The following is a 25,718-nucleotide window of genomic DNA, read 5'->3' as shown; positions in this document are numbered from 1 at the left end:
CCTCTGTACTTGTAAATGTTTACTTTATTAATGATAATATACCGTAGAACAATTGTTCTACGATCACAAGGTCAAAGAAAAAAACTTTCTAAGATAATCATTAATTGTGGTTTGTAATTGTACGGGCAGAAACAAAACAATAGAAACATAACCACTTTCAGACTATTCAAGAGAAACATCCTTCAAATAGTTCACTTAATCTCCATTTTATGTTTCAAATAGTTCACTTAATTTTGCAGGTTGCAGTTGGTCACTACGCCAATTGGTGCAATAGAATACAAGCAAAAAAAGCCCAACGTTCACATTATGTTTCTATCAGTGATTGTTAGGATGAACATAATTATTTGCAAACTGTTGAGGACAAAACCCTTCAAATAGTTTTATTATCGAATACTATGGGTAACGCTTATTGTCAAGGCAAATAGAAACAAAGTATGAACTTAATTATTTTCATACAGTTGTTTAAAAATCATTCAAACAATTCGCTTATGTTTTGAGCTACAGTTGGTCTCTTCAAAGAGTTCACTTGGTTTTCATTTTATATTTCAAATAGTTCATTTAGCTGCCGAGTTGCAATTGGTTTGTTGATCTCTTCAAATAGTTCACTTGACTTCCACTTTATGTTTCATGTACTTTGCTTAAGTTGCAGGATGAAGTTGGTTTCTGCGCCAATTGGCGCAATGGGTCATCTAGTATATGGAAATGTGTAAAGAGGAGATAAGGAGAGACAAAGTGGGAGGCACAGAAAGCCACCAGAGCACAAGACAGTGTCTCATGCGAGTGCACACACTCGTATGAGTGCTCTTATGGCATGCCAGCGGCATCCTCTGATCCACCCCAACAACTTTTATAAATGGGCCAGCACCAGAAGGGCAACAGAACATCGCCGAGACCTCCATCTTCTTCATCCACAACAACCCTAGCCACCGCCATTTTCCATCTCCATCACCATCATCACAACATTCATCCTAGTTAGCCACACCTTGTAATCCTATATCGCATCTGGCAACTATTGTAAGACATATATCAATCGATCTTCATGATGTGTTCTTCAATGATTCCTTCTTGCGATCTGATCGCTATGTGTGAGTAATTCAGTAAGGTCATGGCCATGGGTTGAGGCATAACTACAACCCTATGTATTTATTGGAGTGGTCGATGAAAGTATGATAATATCTTGTATGTGTGAAATAAAATTGCTACGTAGTTGTCTCTTGTCTTGTTCGCGATCTTTGTCCCTACAGGTACCCAAGATCATAGAGAGCGAGCCACAACGATGCTAAGGGCATAGAGACCATGAAACGCTATTCTGAACACCAGTGACAGAAAGATTTAGTACGATAGCGTGAATCCTATCTCTGGGGATACAACAGGTAAACGCCTAATGTTTTTTCTTTCTGTTTTGCCTTAATTACCGAGGCAACCCCGCCCGACGAATAGAGCCATTGGTTGGGCAACTAACTCTTGATGCAGGACGCGTGCCGGTCAAGACATGATTTGGACACATCCCCCACTTCGATAATGTTGCAAGCATATCTTGATGATGACTTCCAGAGCATAAAGAAATATCATGATGACCCCGTTCGCAAATATATGGTTGTAAGAATAAGTCCTCATACCCATGCCTAGTTTTATTTATAAGTGTTCAACTATGTAACTTGATTTCGACCCGGTCCAAAAACTAGAATTTAATTCTCTTACAAAACTTGGTAGAAACCCTTGTCTTAAAGATGCACTTCCTCTCGTGGTTTCGATAATTCAGGGTCACCTTTAGGGAAAAAGGTGGCAATCCATTCTGCTCCTTTACTAGGTCCCTAAATGGACTCAACAACGAGGCGGATGACTTGGAAGATGACGAAGGGCTACATTGCTAGAAACCCGACGCAACCCCATGGAGCAAGCCCAACGACGGTCCAACCCGATCCATGTAACCCTAGCCTAAGGAGGGTATATAAGGAAGGCTAACTGGCCTTCTCGGGTTGAGAATGGCATTCTGGACATATCTAGAGCTAGAGTTTTCCTTTATCATATTCTCCTTCCTCTCCAGTACCAGACAGGAGACTTGTAACCCAAGCATAAGATCTCTCCGGCGACCAACCCATTAATATAAACATCAGAGGCAGGAGTAGGGTTTTACCTCATCCCCGAGGGATCAAACATGGGTAAATCGCATGTTGCATGCCTCACCATCCCGATGTGCCGCACACGCACCCTTGCTAACAAATGTGATGTTGCTCGACGGCACTGCTGGACTAAAAATCCGACAGTTGGCGCACCGGGTAGGGACTCACGCTCATGGAGCCATCGAATAGATTGGGAGGGCCTTCTGTGTCAAGATCTGTAGCCTCATGTTAGGATGGTAGCTTTCCCTTGGTGCCCTTCGCTTCGTCTCCAAGAAGGCGGAGGCCCAGATCCGTGCCACCTCATTTGCTAAGTGGCAGGCTTTTTGCTTCAAGAGTTTGTATTTCGTTGCCGATGTCCACGACAAGTTACGGGTATGTGATTGCGGCATTGATCGTGTAGGGGAACATGCTACGCAACAAAAAAAATACGCACACGATCATCCCAAGATCACTATGAGGTTATGTGTAATGATCAACTCACCAATAAATCCACACAATGGAAGTAAGGGAAGGAGAATTTGTGTAGTGCAACAATTCCCGCAACTAGATTATACCTCCTAGTCGCATTTGCCATCTCTTTCTTGTCCAAGATGACCTCCTACTTCTCTGACATTTGGCTAGCTGCCCCATTGCACTTCGTCTGTTTGGTCTTCCACTTCTTCCCCCTCTCCCTTGGCACACGGGTTATCGGTGCCAGACATCCTCCACTTGATGGACCATCTTAATCCACTAGGGCACTTGAGTCACTTAGCATTAGCAGTCTGGAGTGAACTGGCCAAATAACTCCTTTGCTTTGGTCATTCAACTTGTTCCAACAATGATGCATGGTAAATATCTTATTTTTGGTTTGCTTGTATAATGTCGTCGCCAACGTGGGCTAGCAAATGAATTACAAATGAATCACATGATGAGCAATTTGCGGCATAGAGAAAATAAACCGTATAATGAACTTCGTAGGAGGCAAAAGTTATGTAATTGACCAGACCCATTCCACTTGGTGCACAGTTCTTAATTTGGGCATATGCACCACAATATTTGTTAATCAATTTGTGAATGGCATACCACCCATGAGTGAGGGAGTTCTCACGCCACAATTCTTGTCACATCAAACGGTGTGTAGTTCTTCATTTCGTGAGAACTCGTACACCTTCCTCCAAAAGGTCGCCCCCTTTGCTTGTCGCCTTGAAATGAATCAACACTTGGGCCCAACCATGCCAAGCACAACAACTCGCCATCCTTCATCTGTATGCGACTCCTCTCTTTGCTTTCATTGTTTTTGCATCGGGCTTCGACGAGTATTAATCTTCCACCCCTCTGGACAATTGCGCTTTGTTGATCATCGACATCAACATCTCTTTCGCCGTCGATCTTCGAGGTGGGTCATTTTGTCGAATAGGTTGCAGTCGTTCGCCGAGATGACATCTTTCGGCGTGTCCGCAACTGGATGAGCTATGATGACTCGGTGAAGTTGTAGTCGGAGTTGAGGTCGACGGTGAATGGATCAGAATCGGACTAGGATGAGGCGGCGAACTGCGACGTTGACCTGTATTGCGAGGCTGGGGCGACTGGGGAGTCCTCATGTGTGGGCGAATTCAATATGGCAGCATAGCAGGTAGGAGGAGCTTTCACTCACGCATCCGCATCGGCCTCTAGGGCCTTGGCGTTCATGCGTTGCTCTTGTGTTTGGTGCTCTCCAGATTTTGCCTGGCGACAACTACATTTCGAAGATGCTGGACATGAATGCGTTCATGGGGTTGGAGAGATCCATTATGGTGGTGATATTCGGTCCGGGTGTTCCGAGGTTGGTGTGACGGCGGTGTGTCGGGGTCTAGATGCGGGAAGAGAGTGGACTGTGGGGCGTGAAGGGTTTTTTTACCCGAAAAATCGCCAGTACAATAGATATGCACGCTAGGTTGTTTGTTGTGATAGTTGTTTGAAGAAACATGCGCATAGAAAGAATGTTATATTTCCGGGAAACACTTCCCATCTCTTCGAGCGATGCATGGTGCGTGCATTTATGTGTAGGTGGGAATTTTGAAAAGAGCAAATAGGCTACATGGGTCTACAGTGCACAGATATTGGGGATATCCTTTTCCTTTCATTTATTAACTCTCTTGGCCAGACTAATATTTGCTTAGACTTAGTTATTGAGCTGCTTTTGTTAGTACCTTACCCATCCTTATCATGTGGTCTGCTTCTTTCTTCGAACATCTAAAATCATAAATCCAAAAAAGATTACGTGTATTAGGTAGGCTGCAACGGGATAGCACCATTTTGTTTTCATGGTGGAGAATAACGCCAGTTTAATAAAAAATAAACTTCCACGAACCATGGTATTGCATCTTTTTCGCCTTTGCCCGTATAAGAGGGTCACTGATGTTCATAAGAAAAATAAAACCTCTTGACTTTTGAAGAAATTTCGATTTCACATGATGTGTTTTCTCATTTTATTAAATTGTTTAACCAAATATGTATTTGTTTATGTGTGTGACAATGTTAGTGAAAAAATGCTAAAATACTAATCTGGCAAATATATATGATTGAAATGTAAAATACACCTTCATCTGCAAAATTCAATTTATAGTACATGCCTCGATTTTCATGAGGGGTACATACAAGTATATATTTAAGGAGCGAACCAACCTGTTGTTGGATGGTTAGAGGGACTGTGGTATCCCAGCCCACCAGGATTCAAGTCCTGGTGCTCGCATTTATTTCAGGATTTCCGACGATGCGCATTCAGTGTGAGGAGACATTCCGTCGATGACGAGGTGGTTACGGCGACTTCGTAAATTTCAAGATGATATGCCGGCTCAGTCTTTCGAAGTTGCTCATATGGGTAGGGTGTGCGTGTCTGTTCATAGGGGTGAGTGTATGCACGTGATTTCTTAGATGGTCAATTTGGCTCACGAATTGTTGTATGCCACATCAAAATTATATGCTTAGATACTCTACTTAAATGTAAATCCAATGATAGGCTTTTGATGGTATATGACACATATTTTGATAGTGAAATTGATGACTAAAAATCAAAGCCAACTGTATTAATCCGGACCAGAGGGAGCAGTCGTAAACATCTGTATTACAGGTATATGTGCCAAGTAAATAAACGGTGAACACGACAGAACATTTTGTCAAAACAAAATAAAAGTACATGACAATCGAACTTGTCACATCACATCGGATACTTTGATGTCTGATTCCTCCTAACCACTGAAAAGAAATAAAGACGAAAGAAAAAATGATGGCCAAGACAAAAACGCATATAGAAATACTACCACTATCACCACTGGACAGCAGTACGTGTACGTAAGCCAGGTATACAAGCAGCAGCAGGCCTACGTTGCTCCTGACCCCTATGTAAAACAAAACAAAGATTGGGTCGGAGCCAGAGCGAAAAATGTTAACTAATTACGCGATCATTAAATATAGTGTTTAACCACTCAGGCAAACTGGATTAGATTATGAGGTGATGAGAACAGGTCGCAGCTTTTTGGATCCATCGTGTCGCCGGCTGCATCTACCCGTCGTGCAGGATGGCCTGTGGGCCCGTACGTGTCCGCGTCGAGGCAAGTTAATCGAGGGTAGTATATGGCTATTGGCTTCGTTTGGTGTTGTCATTTGCCACACGATTTGCTATGATTACCCCTATAAATGTACACCTGTACATTTAAAAAACAATTCATAAAAATGTGAATATCATATAAGTTTAGAACTTAAATTCTGATGAGCTAGTTCCGCCACAAGCACCCAGACTATCTGAGCTATACTCAGTTCACGATTTTTGCTAAGATGGCATAATATTCCTGCCCTCAATCCCCATGGTATAACATTGACAAACAGTTTGATGGATAAAATGTGAATTATACAGCACAAATACTAGTACCATTTGAAACTTTTTTCGATAACATCAAACTAGTAAGATGGAGGGGACAAGATGGTTGTACTTTCTCCGCGCGTCATGGACAATACGAATAGTACAAGAAATTAAGAGAGTTGTGGTAATCAATTCTCGAAAGGAAACAGCATATTAATCTTATCATAGGAGTCAGGAGAGTATACTTGGGTACAGTAGAGTAGGGTAGGTCGCTGTCTGATGCCGTGGATGTATTTTATTCCGCTGATGGCATGCAGACAAGGGTCAACAGAGACATGCCATGTGCCATCTCACCCCTGCCTGCTAAACATTTCCTTCCTTGTGATCGCAGCAGCTAGCGGAGGCATGCAACGTGCCTAAACTGCTACGCGCACCTGGCTAACTTATGGGCTCGCCCGGTTGACGAGAAAGCAATCCGATGGCTCACGCGGTCACCGGTCCAGCGCTCAGGCCGGTCGACCGGCGCATACTGCCCTTAAATTAAATTAAGAAATATGATTTGCTTTGAACCTTAGTGTTACATGTATCACGTGTTTGGTTGTTTTGATCTTTTGTACTGTACTACACAGCACTCATCCACACATGACCTCTGGTTCTTTGGTCCGTCTTTTACAGCACATCATCATTCAGATAGTAGCAAAGCTGCAATTCTTTTTAGCATCCAAAGACGGGATCCAACTTTCCCAGCAGATGCCTAAAAGGAGAAGACCCATGAAAACCAGTGAAGCAATGATTAGAAGATAATTGGCACAGTGTAGTTGGGCTAGCTTTTGCTGAATCAAGTCAACCAAAACAGCGAGACTAGATTTTTCCTGCAAGATGAGCAATCCGAAACATTGTGCAATTAGTCATGAACACAATCAAAGATCTCCAGACAATAGTAAAAAGAAAACCCCCCTTGCCTGCCTGCCTACCCATGTCAATATCAATCTGCTAGAATTATGGTCATGTATGATTTTGAAAAAGCGGTCAAGGCGCGAATTATGAGCCCGAATATAAGCATGTCTGCATCAAGAAAAGGACAGGCCCCTCCTGCAAATTGCAGTCTCAGTTGAATCTGGTAGCAGGAAGAATTACTGCACTAGTTTGGAGAAGAAAACTCATGATTCAGTAACAGGAGCCATGAAAGCAGGATCTCCGGATCCACAGGGCAATTGCACGCTCGCGTGACCAATGAAACCATGTGTATTTTTATCGTCATCGAAAGAGAAGAGAACAAACTGTAGTTCTTGGCTGAACTGCGTGATGATATGCGGTGAGCATGAGAACATGGCAGTAGCCAGGATTCATGGAGTGTCGTTGTCATGTTCAAGAAGGGTCTCGGGTGATAGTCTCCATTTCTAACTGAGGAATGTAATGGGACAACAGCTACTACATTATAGGCAAAACTGTCATAAGAAAATTGCGGTTCATGAAATATTGTATGTAGAGTAGAATATGAGGGAGATGACACTGACAATGGCCACTCTCCGGAGGTATTGAAACCCATAATTGCCTAACCCTCCTGCTTATTATCTCTGAAATGGCGACCAATCAAAGTAATCAGCTGTACATAATTTCCTGAAAAAATCATAATAACCTGAGCGCAATCCAGACACGAATGGGTCAAGGCTTTGATTTGGACATGTTAATTAAAAGGACTGCCGCTCCGTCCTTTAAAAGAGTGTACTTCCAACTTTGTGGGAAAGTCAATACTTTTTATGTGTTTTGACCGTATTTATACAATTAATACACCAACATTTATGCCCATCAATTTAGTAGCATTAGAGTCATGATAGAAATATATTTTATAATATACTTATTGATTTTCATAAACCATTGGTATTTTTTTCATAAACTCGCTTCAAACTTTGAGATAGTTGCACCCTCCAACAATGTTTGGAAAGTACACTTTTTAAAGGACGGAGGGGTACAGTTTGAGCACTCCATGATTTTAAACATTGTAAATAAATACCTCGAGTTCAAGTACATAGACCTCCTATTTACCATCAGACAAGGATGGACGGCCGGGCAGAACAGCCACGAACAAAGTCTTAAGATTTTCCAACCGTGTCCGTGGATTCCACCTCATCATTCTTCCTGTTGGCATTGACTCAGTCCATTACTGAGATAATTCAAGAACAGTGAATTGCAGTACATGCAGGAATGGTCCTATTAGCAATTCAACAGAGGGTGTGCCGGCTGAATTCGGAGGCCTTGGTCTCTGGACATGAACTGAACGGATGCAGGGGTTCCCTGTTTGCTGAGGGAGGCTGCCAGTTTGATGAATCAGATCACTCAAGAGGTGTTGTTTTTGTCAGCCAGCCTGAGTACTCCCTGTGCAGGATTTATGTATGTGACCGTGCTAAGATGAGAAAGACAAGCAGCAAAGCTGTGTCAAACAGCGACTCCGACGACTCAATGTCAGATTTGGCATCATTGGAAAAAAAAACTAGCATATGGCAGTCTGCTGAACAATTTGGTCCTATGAAACAAAAGCAGCTCAATGAAACGATATTGCCATCATCAGCAATGAAGATGGGATCAGGACAACAAGATGTTAAGAGTCCATGTCAAATGTAACAAGGTAAAAGAAAAAAGGAGGTATCAATCCTGTCAAATGACAAATCATTTGTCGGTGCGTTGTACAATCGTTGATAAAAGTCAGCAACAAGCTGTAGCCTTAATAATCAGATAAAGAGTTCACCACTACACAATTAGAAAAAACATCTTATATTATGGGAAAGAGAGAGTAGTATAATTCAACAAAACTGTATACTGATTGGCGACATGATTACTCTGAATAGCGAAATAGATTTTGTCAGGCGAACTTATTTATATGGACTTTGCAATAGAGTATGGCATGGCTGACTACATATGGCCAGAAAATGGTGGCAACAAAACAAACGAAGTTTGCTGGGGATTGTCATTCCCCATGTAGAGATGGTTGCAAACTGGGGAACATAGCTTGACAGCGATTAGTCGAGAACGAGGAGCTGTACATGACGCCGGAGGAGAATTACACGATGAGTGAGCAGTATGAGTTATTTTAATTATCTATTTATTTTAAAAAATCATGCAAACTCCTTCTGTTTCAAAATATAAGACATGTTTTGATTTATTAACAACCAATACTTACTTTATTAATATATGTGGTTTACGTAACATATTTTTATATCATTAGATTTGTATTCAACAATACTCAAATATGATTGTGATTTGCATCACAAAAGAACACATAGGAGTTAATATAAGAACTGTTGATCAAAGGCTTTCCTTAACATATCAAAACACACCTAAATTTTGAAAAGGATGGAGTAGTTGCTTGTCTTTTGCTCTTCCAGCTGATATGCACACAAAATGCTGGGTACAAAAGGTTACATACATACTATATTTTTCTGGTCAACCATATTTCGCCATATCCCCTTACACCACAGTTAGGCCACGCTTGGGATCAATGTAATTTTATACGGAGGTGTTTAACTTACAGGTGTATCTCAACGGCCACTGAGCAATTCCTGGCCAGAAACAATACGACGGCTCGAGATCTGTATTTTTTATAGGGGTATTCAAAAGGAAAACGATAATCCAAACAGAGCCTTAGGTGTAGATGGTAACAAATCCTCCATGAATGGTGTATATAGAAAGGCCCTGAAGTACTGGTAAATATGCATTTGTTTTCCAACTAAGGGAGAGTATTTATCATAGGAGGAAAGCAACAAAGTGGCTACCTATCAGTCCATCACATCCTCAGGGAGGGGGGGCTTTCACCAGGTTCACACTTTATCCAGTCCCCATGACAAGCAACACATACAGGTTCAGGTGTACAAGCCACTCAAAACCTTTGAATCAGTTAATTTCACGAGTGCGATAGAGCTATTCCAGTACCAAGATAACAAATTGCACCTCGGGCACAAGCCACTCAAAACTGACATGAGCAGCATGACGAAATAACACGGTTTAAAGGGCATCATCATCATTAGAAGAAAAACTCTGACTGAGTAATGAGATAGGCAGTTAAGAGTCACCATGGAGCGTAAACTCAGATGTCTGCGACAAATCTGGAGGTGATAAAACGCCATGTGAGCCTCCTCAGTGATCATGTGAATGTAATTCTGAATTGATGCGACAACAGCTGTGAGTTTGACAGCGAGTAGGCACGGGGCAGGTCGGAGGGAAGCTTGAAATGAAGCAAAAACAATCATACGCAGTCCAGCTCATACCTGGGACACCTTTGATTCTGCCTGCCCCTGTGTCCCAGAGTCTCCAGACTAGTTCCGCAAGCAATTCTCAACCAAGTGATAATCCCGGGTACTGCATGCATGCGCATGCAAGTTCAAACATCCAATGCACCAGGCCAACACCAGACACCAGTAATGCTCTCTTTGCCTGGACTCTAGTCCGGAGGGCCTGAAGGCAGAAAAAGATGGATTTTTTTTCTTTTCTCCACATCTGATAAGCACATTGGATACTTGAGATACTGATAGAAGAGCAGCTCGAAATCATTTAGTGCACGGTATGGCATCTTTCTACAGACAGCCCAACAGAAAGAAATGTGTGTGTACTGAATCGACCCGAGGTGCCTTAGAAAGCAGCCTTTGTTAGGAACTGAATAATGACACCTCAAATCTCCACTGCTTTGCCTTGTGAACCAAAACAGCATTAGATCACATGCCAACACAGCAGATAATTTAGCACTCAATCAATAGTCAAGGGAAAAAATTAACGAGATCTGGTTCAAGATCTCCACAAGGCTCTGCAGATAAATATTTTTCCACACAAAAAATCTTGGATGAAAGCTAATGCTTTGTTTGACAAGGAAAGCTAATACTTGTGAACTGGTCTGAGAGAACATGTTGCCGTGGGAAGAATGCACCCAAACATTGGTTTTTAATCTTTGAATTTGTCTCACAAATCATAAGTGAAGAAGTAAATTGGTCATAAAAGGAAAATACTTGAACAATCTCACAATTTTTATACCATGAACATATATTGTCGCAAAAACTCTTCATGAAATTAGGCCGCCTGTAGAATTAGTGAAAACCGGTACCAAAGACTGCCCCTGTCCAGTTAGTGTAAAATACCATTTTAGCAACAAAAAAGAATAAAAATTGCATTTAACTTAGTGCTGAGCCAGAAATCAAACCTCCACTACAAATGCTCTCCAAGGACCCAAGAAAACAGGTGGCAGAACGCTTCAGTGCTTCCAGAGAAAGAACTACAACTTATATCAGCGGTCTACTATGTCATACAAATGAAAACTGAATTAATTAGTAGATAAATATTTAAACATAACATCATTGAACTGTTCTTTTAGACTATTTCAGCGATCGGTTGCACCAGCAACCAGCCGCTGGACCAATCACTTGCCCAACGGTTTCAAATAATTATGATACAACTCATGGTCAAAATTATACTTGGGCGGCAGTAAGCAATGCCAAGTCAAAAAACATAATATAAGAGCATCTACAACCGGGCTCCGAATACCCGCCCCAAACGCCTGGACTGGCTGTCCCCGGACGGAAAAACGCCACCCAACCAGCCTCCCCATAGCCAACCCAAACGCCCGAACTGACCGGCACTCCCCATATCCGGCCCAAATATGGGGAGGATATGGGGACGCCCGGACGCGCCCACCACGTCGGGCTGACCACTAGGGCCCGCTCAATTCACTCATATCCGCCTCCCCTCTCCTTGCCCGAGAAGCCCTCTCCTCTTCTCTGTTCTCCCTCCTCCGCACAGCCGCACCGGAGTTCCGCCGCTATCGGTGCTTCGCCGCCATTCCCAACTCATGGCTTCGCCATCGGACGCCCCAACGCACACCGCCGCCGACCAGGCCGCCACCGAACGCCGCCCCGGTACGTCAAACTCCACCATACTTTCACCCCGCGCTCTACGTGTTCGATGAATGTCCGAGCCGGTTTTTTATTCTTTCGGTCATTACTTCTAGGTCACCAATGGAATCGTCGTGGAATGATGGCGATGGAAACAATGATCTAGATGAATTCATATTCAACGAGTTCATCGCGTCATCTGATTCGGAGGATGAGGATGCCGAAATGATGATGATGATGATGATGAGCATCCACAGCTGCGAGATCAACAAGTGTATATGCAACTTCTGGGTGATCTTGTCGAGCAAATGTGGACCACACTGGAAATCAGTAAACTTGTCTTTTATTTTATTAGTTATGCACTATGAACAATATTTATGTTTGAACTATGTTTGGATTATGTACTATTAATTATGAACTATTTGTATTTGTGTGCACTAAGCTATGTTTGTCCAAAATGATCGACGTGCATGTGTTTGCATGGATTTGGTGTTTTGAAAACAGGGACCGTGGTTGCAAATGCCAAGTTTTGATGCTCGTCTGGTCACTGTCCGCGGGCGTATAGGGGCTCGGATTAGCTATCCGTGGTTGTAGATGCTCTAATACTATTACCACAGATGTAAAATTCATCACTAAATTAGTGGTATCAAGTATCAAGATTCAACAAAATGAACTAAAAATTACTAACACCTCAACTACGACAAGGTAACATTTAAAAATCCGCACACTCATTAAACTCAGAGCAACTTCCAAAGCGTGGTTAAAATGAATCATATGTGAGAGATGACTCATCAAAGCACCGATTCAGGAAGGCATTTATCATACCAGTAAGCTTAGATCTAATGCTACAAATGATTTACTAAATGGAAGTACCATATGCAGTTGGAAGTGAGTTGACTGGATAATAACGAATCTTCATGTACCCACGGTGGCACTTAGCCTAATTCTGCAAAATAAGTTTGTGAACTTTCTTGGTAACCAAAAACTATACGCATCACTGCAATATTATACTTATGTTGATCTACCAAAAATAGCAGTTGCAATATGCAATTACAAAATGGAAACAGAGCCAAAAGTACCAAAACAAGCCGCACACTCATGGCATGAACTCATACTGCAGAGGTAAAAAGAACTAGTACTATGTGTAGTCTACAGGTATCAAAGGCAGAGTAGTGTATTCATACTTTCCTCTAACTGCCAGCGCCAAATAGGAATTCCTGCAAAATTCTTGAAGCCTCTGAAACTTCGTGCTGAGTGCTGAGTGATCCAAGCACTGTAGTAGAGCCAGTAGGCAAACTAGTTCTCTCTGGGTCTGAACTTGGATGTGAACTAGCTTCTTTTGATGAGTTCTTCTCATCGAACAGTGGAGCTGATCTCTGTTTATTTGGAATGCCATTTTTGTCCCCTTCTTCAGCCTGCGGTCCACCAAAATTCTGATGTTTACTGCCATTTGTATACATATGCTTCTCGATGGGTAGAGCATCCTGATGCAGCATGCTAGAATTTGATCTGTCTTTACTGGAAGGACGAAACTGTACACCCTTTGGTGTACCGGTTGATGCTTTTAGAGCATTTACTGAGATGCCGGCAAGATTTTTAAGGATGGAGTAATGTTTGGTAGGAGCAGAAGTTACACGTTCGCCATCATGGACCGTTGATGCTTTCTGACTACTTGTTTGCTCTCTGCCGGGTTTTTCAGACACCAATGACGCATCAGATTTCTTTGCATCTGGTTTGGAAGGACCATCTGCAGTTGGCACCTGATAAACAACGCAGTTTTTTCAATTCACAGGGTGGAACTAAAATTTTACCAGGCTATTTCACTTATAAATAAACAATAGGAAATGATTTTGAAAATCACGTACCACATGAGAAAATTTGCATTTATCACCTCTGAAGCACATTCCATTTTCCACAAAGTTGTGGCAAGGGTACTTTGACAACTCATGATCATAGGGACAATCATCTCCTTTCAAACAAGAACCGCGCGCAAAATGTGTGCAGGGCTGTAAAATTAAGAAAAGAAATAAGCGGACACCAAAACATGTCATACATCAAAACAAACAGAAAGGAATGTAAGAAAATGTAAAGAAATGAAGTTAGCTGCCACTTGGATTAAGATATATTGGTGTACAGTTTTATACTTCAGCCTTGTACACATAATCTATTCATATCATGTGAACAACTCAACAGTTAACACCCACCATTTCGTGCATGCCTGTCCAAACCATCTATTTCAAGCACCATCGATAGTTCTTGAAAGATGGTTTATATAGGTATGCACAAAATGCGCACGTGGAACAACTGAATGCAGCCATACATACATGGACATGCACTAATATCACAGTTATGCATAATGAATAGTGCAGGCAGACATAAAAACTTCTATGAAGCACATACCTTAGATTTTGTCAAAGGTGTAGTATCATGTGAGAACTTGCAAGCATTGCCCTGCAAAGAGAAAAGAAGAGAATTAGGTTTGTAAAATAACTATTGACAACAAATTCATTATCCAGTGTTTGTACAGAAACTTTGTTGATTTATCAAAATAAAATGTCTAATGGATGGCTTTGCAAGAAGCAATTCAACATACATTACATCATTCGCTATGATACGGCTCCTCGCAATGCTATACAAACAAAACAAGAAATGTTCCTAGAAACCAGGACTTTTGTGATCATTACTCCATCACCTTTCGAGGCAAAAACCTCTATATGTGGTTCACAGAAAAACACATAAATTATTGGCCTAAAAAGATAGAAATGTAATTGAGAATCAGCAATACATGACGATCTATTCCAAGTGAACAATAAGTTGGTGGCCAGAGAAAAGCTTACCTGCTGGCACTTCCCATGCATGTAGAAGTGGCATAACTTCACTGGTTTCGGCTTTATAACTGGTGCAAGTTTCAGCCTTTTCACACCATCCGCTATCCGCTGCTGTGCTCTCTTAACCCGTTTGTTTTTCTATATGTCAAAAACATCACGAAGGAAGATTAATACTCCAGAAGGAAAAATACAATTAGAATGCACAGTTGAATAAAGTATGTGTTGAACTCAAATGGTAGTGAAACCAGAACACACCGTCTTCTTAGCCTTTCTTTCCTCTGTCAAATGCCGTTTTCTCTTCCCTGGTTTGGGAGCCTGCAAAGTTTGTCATGAGGCATATTTAATGTCAGTGCTTCTTTTTTTACCGTAATGTCAGTACTTCTGTTGTCAAGAAGAGAATAACTTATTGGATATTGGTGAGTTTTGTACTCTTCTAAAAGTGCATGTGATGGAATTTAAGCAAGAAATTAATAATGTGTTATGCGGTATCACATGATAACTTGCATCTCACAAGCTATACTTTCATCCAAACACAAAATTAAACAAGAAGAAGCAACATGTGAAGAAACATCTAATAACCAATACTGGTTAATAAAAAATGGTATATTTAGTACCTCAGTATCAGGCAGTGGTGTCTCATTCCATTCCACAATTTCATCATAACTGACAGCCTGCGCCCTGGTAACATGCTTTAGTGCATCATCCTTGATATAACCTTCCTTGTTCAGTACAAGATCGCTGGTTCCTTTAATTTTAGGCGTTGAAAGCAAATTCAGACACCGTATGTCCTGGCCAGATGATTCATTCTCCCCCAACACTCTGTTAGCAAAATCCTCTCCCAATTCCTCATCATCTGCATCTTCGAGCTCCGAATCATCAGATTCATCTACATCCAGAGCCTGCATGTCACCCTCAATCTCTCCTTCCTCAACCACGCCACCATCAACTGAGTGCTGATCTGAATCACCCATAGGTCTGTCTTCTTCAGTTCCAGCTCCCAATTCTTTCACCCCCTCAGCTATGTTGCCATCATTGTGTGGTTCACCTCCAGAAACCCCGTAGTTCAGCATTGACGTTGTGCCGCCACTGGCATCAGCAATCAACCCTGAGAAGTTGGTCATCATCGTATCAAGCAGCAGATGTTCATCATCATTGACCACCACTACACCTGGCTCTGCCAATTCGTCAACCTCCCCCTCCAAACAATCCTTCATCGACCTCAAAACATCCTCTGCCCCCAACTCCTCCAGTAACGCAACTGTCTCACGGCAGACGTTTCCCCCAACAACCATATCTGTTACGCCCTCCACCCGCTGAACCCCGGCCACTTGATGCTCCATGTATCTCTGTGGTGCCACAGCCGGGTCTGCAATAGGGTTACCGGTGGCTGCATCGACTGCCGCGGGTGAGGGGTTCTCGATGACAGAAGTCCTTACCGCAGTCTCCTCTTCTCCTAAGTCCTTTCCCCGTTCAGACTCGGCGTCTTCAGGCGGTACCGAGCACCCCTGTGGCGACTCGTCGCATATAGGGTTCGCAGCGGCGGGCTCGACTTCCAGGGGCGCCGGGGCAGCGAGCTGCGAGGGGCGATGGTGGAGGCAGTGGGAGAAGAGCCGGGAGAGCGTGCGGTAGGAGGCGCTGTCGAGATGTGATCGCCGGCGAGTGAGGAAAAGGGTGGTTGGGGCAGGAGGCACAGGCGGCACGAGGGAATCCTCCATGGCGAGGGATTAGGCTGCCTTAGAATTAGGGTCTACGGGTGGGAGTTGGCTGGGTTGGAGTTAGGATATCGAGCAGTGGTCAGCCTCGCCGTGCGAGCTCGGCGGCGCCGACGGAACTGTCCGATGAGGAGAGGAAACCCCATTGTCGTCGAAAGCAGAGGCGGCAAATAAGAGAGTTTGGGCCAGAGTGTAATACCGTTAGCTATAGGTACTTCGGCCTTTAACGATGCCAAATTGGCCCATAAATTAGGGTGAACAGGCTAAAATACAGTTTGATGCTGGTGACATGGTGTATCAAGATCCAGAGAAACCGCAGCTGCTCTTTGCCGCGACCATCACGGGAATAATCTGGGAAGCTCTTCTCTCGTCATATTCGGATTGCACGACGCCACCATCTTAGTCAATTGCTTGTAGGGCTGTAAAAAAAGCTCGAGACTTGTGAGCCGCTCGAGGCAGACTCATTTTTTGACTCTATTAGAGATCGACTCGAAAAGAAACGAGTTGAGTTTAAACACTTTGCATAGCTCAACTAAGAAACGAGTTCGATTTTACCTCGATAACTCAACATAATATCATTATGTTAAATGATCATGTCATATATTAAATAGAAATAAGATAATTTGTTATCATATATGTTGTCCATGATTTTCTTCGTTATATTTACCAACAAACATGGAAGCTTGAAGATTTAGGCCTAATTACGATACGTGGTTGACAGTGTGTTAAAATTCTGTTGTTGTTTTTTTGCAAAAGTTCTCAGCATATGCACCTTTCTTTTCTTGTTTTCCGTCCACGAAAACCACCATCTATTGCTAGTTCGCCCAAGAGAGCAAGATGGGCTCTCCCAAGCACGACGGTGACGTCGTAAATTTCAAGATGATATGTCGGCTCAGTCTTTCGGAGGTGCTCATAGGGGTAGGGTGTGCGTGTGTGCGTTCATAGGGGTAAGTGTATGCGCGTGTATATGAGCGATTGTGTCTGTACTGATGTTAAAAAACACACACACAAAAAAAAAGCACGATGAGATGGCGTACAAAATTGTGTCATGTTGTGTCCTTATCTATTTGGAATAATCATCATAAATTTATAATTTTTACCATCTCATTTAGCTCGAAACTCCTCTGGATCGACTCGAGAACGTTACAAGCTGAGTATGAGTCATGTTCTAAAGCTCGATCTTGAGCTTCACTCAGTTTTAGCTCGCTCGAATTTTAATATGAGTTGAGTTGAGCCAACTCCAACTCATTCAAACTAGACTCGTTTGCAGCCCTAATTGCTTGCCGTGAAGCATTGGCGTTGGCCGAAGACCCAGGTTTTCAAAGTTTTGTTATAGCGTCAGATGCTAAACAGGTGGTCAGTGATGGTGAATGGTAGGCGAGGCCGGGAAGAAGGGAAGGTCGAACGGGATGAGGTATATTTTGACAATGTAGCCACACTGGATCAATTTGGCATTAAAAATCGTTTCTCCTCATTAACTCATGGGAAATGATTCCTTCACCCAGACAATCGTAAAGATTTTGTCCGTGCTTCCCATAGAAGACACGTGGCTGTGACCTATGCAAGCCACAGTCTATACTTATCCATAAATAATGGTTTTGTAACAAAGCTTTTAATCGTTTCTCCTCATTAACTCATGGGAAATGATTCCCTTCATCCGGCCAATCGTAAAGATTTTGTCCGCACTTCCTAGGAAAGACACGTGGTTGTGACCCATGCAAATCCCAGTCTATACTTATCCACACATAATGGTTTTTTTAACAAAGCTTCGGTTGTGAAGAAGGTTTGTAAACTCTTGTTGCAAAACATCTATGGCAACAACGACGGCAGTGCAACTTCCGTGATATATTTCGTTGCAAAAAAAAATCCCGCGGCATCACCCATGTTGCAAAAGTCCTTCTGCAACATCGTCTTTGTTGCAAAAAGGTGAAGATGAAAAAAAATACTCTAGCACAACCTTTATTGCAAATATTTCTGTAACATGAGCTCTATTGCAAAGGGTTCTACAACACTACTTTGTTGCAAATGTGAGGACAAGACGATGGCCGCTAGATGTCACCAAATCTAACTGTTGTCGAGGCGATGGATCTTTCAAAAAGATCCACCGGCCAACACCTAGCACGTCCCTTAACTCATTGCCACATAAGTAAATTTGCTTACCCGAACCCTAAGTTACTACCGTTTCATCAAGACAAGGCTTTGAACAACAATTACTCTTTTAATATTTGATTATTCCCTTTAATTGAGACAAGACTTGACCAACAATTACTCTTTTCATATTTGAATGTGATACAAAATGATTATCATAACGAAGTACTTTTAAATACGAATCTAGTGACACAAATTTCATGTCATATAATTTATGGAGCAACTATTGGTCAAATGTGTGTCTTAACGAAACAAAATACCAAAATGGATTTGCAACGGAGGTAGTACCAAGTTACCCGCACTATGACTAGACTAAAACCAACGGGGCAGAACCAGACGCGACCTGGCTGCCACTGCACAAAGCAGAAAATTAAGTTTAGCAGCTGTAGTATGCACGCAAAACTTTTTTCTTAAAGGGGGGAAAACGCGAAGAGCAACCATACAAGTTACCACGGTATCTCACACGCGAACCCAACATCATAGTTTGATGGACGGAAATGACCCCAAGGATGCTACTCTGACAGTTTGACAACACAAGCAAATGCATAACGCAGTCGAACTAGCATACAAGTACATAGCTCAAATAGCAGTAAAATCATCGATAACCATCTCCTTGTCATGTTTATTCAGTGGAACAAACGTTTTGTTTGGTGAAGAAATTCAGGCAGGTGTCTCTTGGCTTTGCTCTAACCCCGCCTCGGAAGGAGAATACATCTATTGTAAGCTCCTAGATGTTCACATTAGCATCATTCAAAGCTGAGGTGAAACTCCCATCGGTGCCATGGGTTTTCATTACCATGAAATTTTGTGCCTTCCTTTAGCAATTCTCCGAGCAATCACCTTACGCCCACCCGTGGTTGATTTACTGCAAAATGAGAAAAGGAATGGGAAAACCGGATATCAGCACACTGAGAACACAGAAAGTCTGGTCCATAAAAAACACCAGCTAAACTAATTGCTCGTCATAAAAAATTGGCATATTTTAGTTAGTCACATGAAGGAGGGAGCGAGGGAGGGAAGGGAGACAGACCGTGCACGAAATCCATGGGTTCGTTTCCGCTTGATGGTGCTGGGTTGGTAAGTCCTTTTGGGAAGTAACTCAAGGGGTTCATTAGCAACAGGATCAATTCCTACAGATAGCCAAGTATCAACTAAGGAAGATAATCCAATTTGCAAAAAATAACCATTTCAGTCATACATTTAGAAGGTAATTAATAATCAATTCTGCGGCACTTACCAAAAAACAATGAAACGATATGGTCGGCAAAAATAACAAAAGATCAGCACACTATGTGCTCCATTCAGTCAAACTATTCGTAATAGCAAAAAACAGGAGTATTTCTCAAGTATCTCTGAGCATTTTAGATTCCAGGGAATCCAAGCCTTCCTAAATCACATGTCCACGTGTTGAGGAATTTTCAAAATTCATGAAGTCTTTATTATAATATGGTTTGCTGAACAGTGTTCATGGTTCCACGTGCTCCATAAACAGATGAAATCTACAAAACAGTGATCCATAAAATTTATGTTCTGTTACCCTGGTTGATATCCAAGCATAAAAAGACAAGTTGGAAATTTAAAACAATGTATAATGCATTCCTATGCTCGCATGATTCTCTACAAAACAGTGATTGCAAACTTTTTGTGAGTGAGGTACATAACTGAACAAATATAAGAAACATCACTACATCGAAAGCAAGCAACTTTGCAAGAAATGAATTGATTAAACTCTGTCATTTGTAGCTTGAGAAAATGTGAACCAAACCTACAAAACATTGGCAGTGTACTGAAAATGGTTCCAGTAAACCGTATATTTAACCATATAAAAGGAATAGATAAAGCTATGAGTCACTCTACTCGCTTGTTAAGCTGGGTAGGTCGTATGATAGCTACTAGGTGGGTGACGGCTAAGTACTGGTTATTTTAGGCACCAAACCTTTATTTGTATCAGTGAGCCAGATCAAACAGGACACAATTCCTAAACTAATCAGCAATTTACTCCAATTATCATGCACCGGAGATGTCTGCTAAGCTTAGCGAGCCAGATCAAACAGGACACAATTCCTCAACTTATCAGCAATTTACTCAAATTATCATGCGCCGGAGATGTCTGCTAAGTGTATAATAAACATATCAAATAACCACCAACACCTCATACCACGAGTCGAGGCACTTGGTATTAAAAAAATGAATAGAGGCACTAATGACATAATGGGACTGCAGAACACTAAGCTGCTCGTGCACCAAATCAACCAAGTAAATCAGACAATCAATGTGAAGTAGGATTTCCGAAGCAATCCTATCAGTTCTTTCAACCACCCCCACAGCCCCAGACAAGTGCTAGTGTCAAAATTAACTTTCTAGCTCGCAAGAGACTTATGAGGAGTTCCGCAATCTGTAGACAGCGAGTTGTATGCAACATTTCCCCACTTTATACATCTCTCATTCACCATTTATCCAACAACGGTACAGCTAAAGGCCAACGATCCAAATGTCTGATGCAGCGAAATATTCTAGAAAGCTTAAGGGGAAAGTGGGGTAGAGCATGCGAGAGGTCATACCATCGTCAATGAGGAACCGGAGAGAGGGGAGGCCGCAGGGGAAGGAGATCTCCCCGGGGAGCGAATTTAGTCTCGCGACCACCTCCGCCTCGTGTGCGTCCACCGACGCCGGCGGCGGCGGGACGTGCGGCTGGATCCTATGGAGCAGCGACGGAAGAGGAGGTCCGGTCCGCAGAAGAGACGGAGGCGGGGAGGCGAGGAGGCGGCCGAGGAGGGAGGAGCCAGCCCGCGCTAGGATTTTCGCCGACGCCATCGCCGTGATCCACTTCGTCCTGGACCTTCTTAAACCCTAGCTTCCACTTCCGCCTTCCAAAGCAGCTTGACCTATGGTGAGAGATGGTCTCACGACAAATGGGCCTGGTGGTCAGGATTAGAGCCCCTAGTAGATGGGCCCAAGCTAACCCAGAAAAGAGGGCTAACCACAACTGTGGCTCTCTTTGCCTAAAAAACAAACAAACTGTGGCTCTCCTTTCTTGTGTGCATATCGAGCTCCCTCCTCTCCGATTTAGGTCATGCGCATACCTTTAGGTCATCAATTTTATACAAATCTAATATGAATTAGGTATTACAAAAGGTATATCATTATTAGAAAATATTATTTTTGAAGTTTGTAATGGTATATTTTTTATAATATATGACTGTATTCAAATTATCAATCTAGGAATGCACATGGATCTAATAAATCATAAAAAGGTAGTAATCCTTAAGCGACATATTATCACATAGTGCTAGGTGGGCCGTGTCTCTGTAGCGACGCCTCACTCACCGTGAAGTTCAAAAAAACCAGCAGATTCTGGCTCCAATAGCTTTTTTCTTTCAAATTTGAATCAATTCATGAATTATCACAGGCTCGCTTGTATGTTCGAAAAATCTAGGACATGGTCTGAACAAATCCGTCAATCCAAAAAATGTGCACAATACAAACAAATCATGGATTTTCTTTCAATATTCACCCTTTTCCCATAAAAAATAAAAATTTTCCAGGATTTAAGAAATGTACACAAGTTTAAAAATATAATCATGAATTAAAATATCTTTGTGAATTTGAAAAAAAATTATGAATATAAAAAACTTTGTATTTTTAAAAAATATATGAATTTTAAAAATATCAACGGATTTAATTTTGTTCTTTTTAATTCAGGTATTGCTCATGGATATTAAAATGCATGGGCTTTAAAAGTGTTAGCGAATCAAAAATACTATTTTATTAGAATGTAAAAGAAGAATTTTCAAAAATAAGAATACTAAAAAGAGAAGAAACTATTGGAAGATAAAAGAAACATAAAAACAAAAAGAACAAAATAAAATAAAAATAAAAATTGGTAGAACCAAATATGCGATGTGTACCCCCAAGCTACCAAGTTGGGCAAGGCCCAGTCCAGGTTTTACATCTAACGGAATATCTTTCGCTGTGAGCACTAAGTAGGATATTCTTTGAGAATCTCCCTACCTCCCTCCCTATGCTAACCGGTGTTAGAAGTGACTTGCCCAGCAGCGTAGCCTTCAGCGAAATCACTAATTAACGAGCATTCTTTTCAAAGGTCACTCCCACCTTCTTAGGTTGCGACAAGTGGCACATTGCATGTGCACTATTTGTCGTAACATGAGAGTTTTTCTTTTTTTCGTAGATCCGTTTATTCAAAACGTTTTATCTCTTAAATCGCCCGTCCAAATCTCGAGTTGTTTTCACCATTAGATTCCTCGCGTCGAGATCTTCAAAACTAGATCCCATGTTGATAGGTTTTGACGAACTTTTTTTTAGGAAAAAAGAGACGAAAAAACCGAACCAGGAGCACTTTTTTTCTCCTTTCCGAACGTATTTATAATTTTTGATTGTTTCATACTATTATAATATCAATCTCGTATTCTTTATATGCAATTTTATATTATTTTTGGAACTAACCTATTAACTCAGAGCCTAGTATCAATTCTTGTTTTTTTGCCTATTTCTTTGTTTCGCAGAAAAATCATACCAAACGAAATCCAAACACGATGAAACTTTACAGTGATTTTTTCTGGACCGGGAGAGACCCTAGAAGCTTTGGGGGGAGGACAGAAAATCCATGAGAGACACAAGCTCACATGCCCCCCCCCGAGACCGCCAGACCTAATTCCAGCGCTATAAATTCCCTAAAATCCAGAAACCCCCAGAGCGAGACCCGAAACAATTTTATCACCGCTGCAAGCCTTTGTTCTTTCGCGATCCCATCTAGAGGCCTCTGTCGGTACTCTGTTGGAGGGGGGATCGATTGCGGATGCCATCTTCATCAACCTTGATGCCTCCATGAGGATACGTGAGTAGTTCCCACAGGACCTACGGGTCCATAGCAGTAGCAAGCTCTCTCTCTCTCTCTCTCTCTCTCTCTCTCTCTCTCTCTCTGATCTTCAATACAATGTTCTCTTCGAGATCGATTCGATGTAATCCATTCACGTGTGTTTGTTGCGATCCAATGTATTGTGGGTTTATGATCAGATTATTCATTGAAAGTAATTGAGTTCATTCTGAGATTTATTATGTGTGATTTTATAGCCTTGTATTTCTCTTCGATCTATCTGTCTTCTTTGGCCAAGTAGATTGATTTATCTTCGGCAGGAGAGGTGCTTGGTGGTAGGTTCAATCTTGCGGTGTCCTCAATTGACAGGAGGAGTAGTGAGGCACGTATTTGTATTGTTGCTACTAAGGGTAAAACGATGGGTTTCAATCATAATGATTGATTATACTTTGTCTATATTATGTCATCATGCTCCAAGCGTTACTCTGTTTGTTATGAAATTAATACCTTGAGATGCATGCTAGATAGCGGTCGAGGGGTGGAGTAATAGCAGTAGATGCAGATGGATGTCGGTCTACTTGTCTAGGACGTAATGCCTATATATTGATCATGCACTGGTGCAGCGACGTGCTATACAAACAATTTTTAACCCCTTTCCGCGACGGTGTTTGGAACCATCGCCAAGTGAGTGTGGGCGATAGGGGAGTCCTTTCTACACGACCCAGAAACCGTCGGGGATAGGCCCTCCTGGCACACAGGCTGGGGAAAAAATGAGCTCGCGTGCGATCTGGCGAGGCATCGAAACCCAATTGTTTCCGTTCGTATGTACATCCCACACGGTGAATCCCAGAAAAACATTTCCGTTCGTATGTATACCACACATAGTTTTTTGTGTGGAATGTTTGTGCAAGGTGGCCTAACGCAAATAGTTCTCTACCGGAAGCCGTGTGTGATTGTTAGTTGATCAAGCACGCCTACTTTCTAGAAACCGTGTGGGTTGTTTGAGTTCATCACCCACGGTGCTGTCTGAGTAACCTTATGCAATAGAAAACCCCAATAAGCAGGGTAATTAACCTATTATTGATAATCCACGTAGTAATCAAATTTATATTTCTTATAAAACACACCAGATATTTCATATTCGTATAACATCAACCAGGATTTCATAATCGAATTACGTCAGATAGCTTCAGCACTCAGTTACACCATTACACAACAGCACCAAGTTTCACATGCAACATCGAAAACCTTTGGAAAGTAGCATCATACACGGTAAATAGAAAGATGAATCCCATCTGGGAAACTGCAGAAGCGGAAGGCAAATATTGAGCCTTCAGTGATGTTGAATGTCCTTGCAACTTTAGGCCAGTGGCTATGGATAATTTCCCGCCCAACCTTTGTCCTCTTCAGGAAGACTTCAATATTGTGCCGTGGGTGTTGAATGAATACCTTCCTCGCCTCTTGACCATGCAGGTGGTTTGAGAGGTAATCATCGGTGAACTGCTTTGAAAAGTACTGAAAACGAAGATATGCATAAATCGCTGTTACAAATTTCGAAATGGCGCAAGGGGTAAAAACAAGGTAAAAGAGTTAGTACCATCCTATAGTTGACTGATGTCTTCTTCATTGTGCAAACAAAGATCTTGCTGTTACTCGTCGCAAGTTTCTTCATCCTAACAATCTTTCTGAGTTTCTTGACTTGACTGACATTCATGGACATCTCATTTCCCCATATGCAAAATGGGTCGAACAGTGGGTCTAAGCCTCTGACAGTAGGACTTACATGTGCAAGACCAAATTGTAAGAAACCTAAATATTAGAATGATTCCTGCAACTGCACAATAATATGCTATTAGCGAAAGGGCCATGCATGAGCAAACCTCGATGGTAAATCGCAGTGTCTCGCATTGTTTCCCTGCAACACACATAAGGAAGACCTTGATCAGGTTAACTGAGAGTTGACATACTATCAGTAGAATATGTATTGAGTACAGTCAAATTCGATTTATTTCTCACATGCATAACAATACAAAATTGTACCCACAACAAATGAAAATCAAATTGCAGAATTGAACCAAATAGTTAAATGGACATCAGACCAAATGAACCAAAACAGTTAACTGAGCACGACATTGCAGAATAGAAACATGTACTAGAAGATAAGACAATTAACAAACCAAAGAATGCTTGAGAACAGTACTACAAAATGTAGCAATTGTTCGACCAAACTGTTAACTGAACAGTACATTTCAGAGAACCAAACTGTTAACTGAACTTTACATTTCAGAGGACCAAACTGTTAACTGAACATCAGATTACATATTGACATTATAGAGGACAAATCACTAGAAGGCACTGGCGGTGGCCTCGAGAAAACAACACG

At 41.9% G+C, this 25,718-nt stretch overlaps 2 protein-coding genes across 8 annotated transcripts; both read right to left on the bottom strand.

Annotated features, from left to right (window-relative positions):
* Positions 1-7,975: 7,975 nt before the first annotated feature.
* Positions 7,976-16,556, bottom strand: LOC123078422 (zinc finger CCCH domain-containing protein 7). 7 transcript variants are annotated; one of them, XM_044500931.1, is made up of 9 exons: positions 15,256-16,556; positions 14,897-14,956; positions 14,651-14,779; positions 14,214-14,264; positions 13,679-13,819; positions 12,998-13,573; positions 12,687-12,759; positions 11,126-11,217; positions 7,978-11,041 (listed from the first exon to the last, which is right to left on the bottom strand). In XM_044500931.1, exons 1-6 carry the CDS (start codon positions 16,354-16,356, stop codon positions 13,004-13,006), a joined length of 2,052 nt encoding a protein of 683 aa, XP_044356866.1. In that variant the 5' UTR covers positions 16,357-16,556; the 3' UTR covers positions 7,978-11,041; positions 11,126-11,217; positions 12,687-12,759; positions 12,998-13,003. The 7 variants fall into 7 exon arrangements, with proteins under 7 accessions (XP_044356863.1, XP_044356864.1, XP_044356861.1 ...); XM_044500928.1 differs by having other exon boundaries at positions 7,976-10,094; positions 10,203-11,041; positions 11,126-13,573; XM_044500929.1 differs by having other exon boundaries at positions 7,976-11,041; positions 11,126-12,759.
* Positions 16,557-18,892: 2,336 nt separating this feature from the next.
* On the bottom strand, positions 18,893-21,417 carry LOC123078421 (uncharacterized). The gene is made up of 3 exons (XM_044500925.1): positions 21,063-21,417; positions 19,532-19,631; positions 18,893-19,366 (listed from the first exon to the last, which is right to left on the bottom strand). The coding sequence occupies exons 1-3, from the start codon at positions 21,313-21,315 to the stop codon at positions 19,294-19,296; spliced, it is 426 nt and encodes a 141-aa protein (XP_044356860.1). The 5' UTR covers positions 21,316-21,417; the 3' UTR covers positions 18,893-19,293.
* Positions 21,418-25,718: the final 4,301 nt, after the last annotated feature.

Source organism: Triticum aestivum, chromosome 3D, assembly GCF_018294505.1.
Source record: "Triticum aestivum cultivar Chinese Spring chromosome 3D, IWGSC CS RefSeq v2.1, whole genome shotgun sequence".
Classification (NCBI taxonomy): Eukaryota; Viridiplantae; Streptophyta; class Magnoliopsida; order Poales; family Poaceae; genus Triticum; species Triticum aestivum.
The sequence above is the reverse complement of the archived record's forward strand: the minus strand, read 5'-3'. Positions and strand labels throughout refer to the sequence as shown.

What these genes read in the sequence shown, in the direction of transcription:
- LOC123078422 (XM_044500926.1), bottom strand. Translation starts at nt 16,356, where the DNA reads ATGGAGGATTCCCTCGTGCCGCCTGTGCCTCCTGCCCCAACCACCCTT. An exon ending in CACCACTGCCTGATACTGAG is followed by an intron (nt 14,957 to 15,255) that starts GTACTAAATATA and finishes CAAACTTTGCAG; the next exon opens with GCTCCCAAACCAGGGAAGAG. An exon ending in AATGCAAATTTTCTCATGTG is followed by an intron (nt 13,574 to 13,678) that starts GTACGTGATTTT and finishes GTTGTTTATCAG; the next exon opens with GTGCCAACTGCAGATGGTCC.
- LOC123078421 (XM_044500925.1), bottom strand. Translation starts at nt 21,315, where the DNA reads ATGGCGTCGGCGAAAATCCTAGCGCGGGCTGGCTCCTCCCTCCTCGGC. An exon ending in CCGGTTCCTCATTGACGATG is followed by an intron (nt 19,632 to 21,062) that starts GTATGACCTCTC and finishes GGCTATCTGTAG; the next exon opens with GAATTGATCCTGTTGCTAAT. An exon ending in ACCCATGGATTTCGTGCACG is followed by an intron (nt 19,367 to 19,531) that starts GTCTGTCTCCCT and finishes CTCATTTTGCAG; the next exon opens with TAAATCAACCACGGGTGGGC.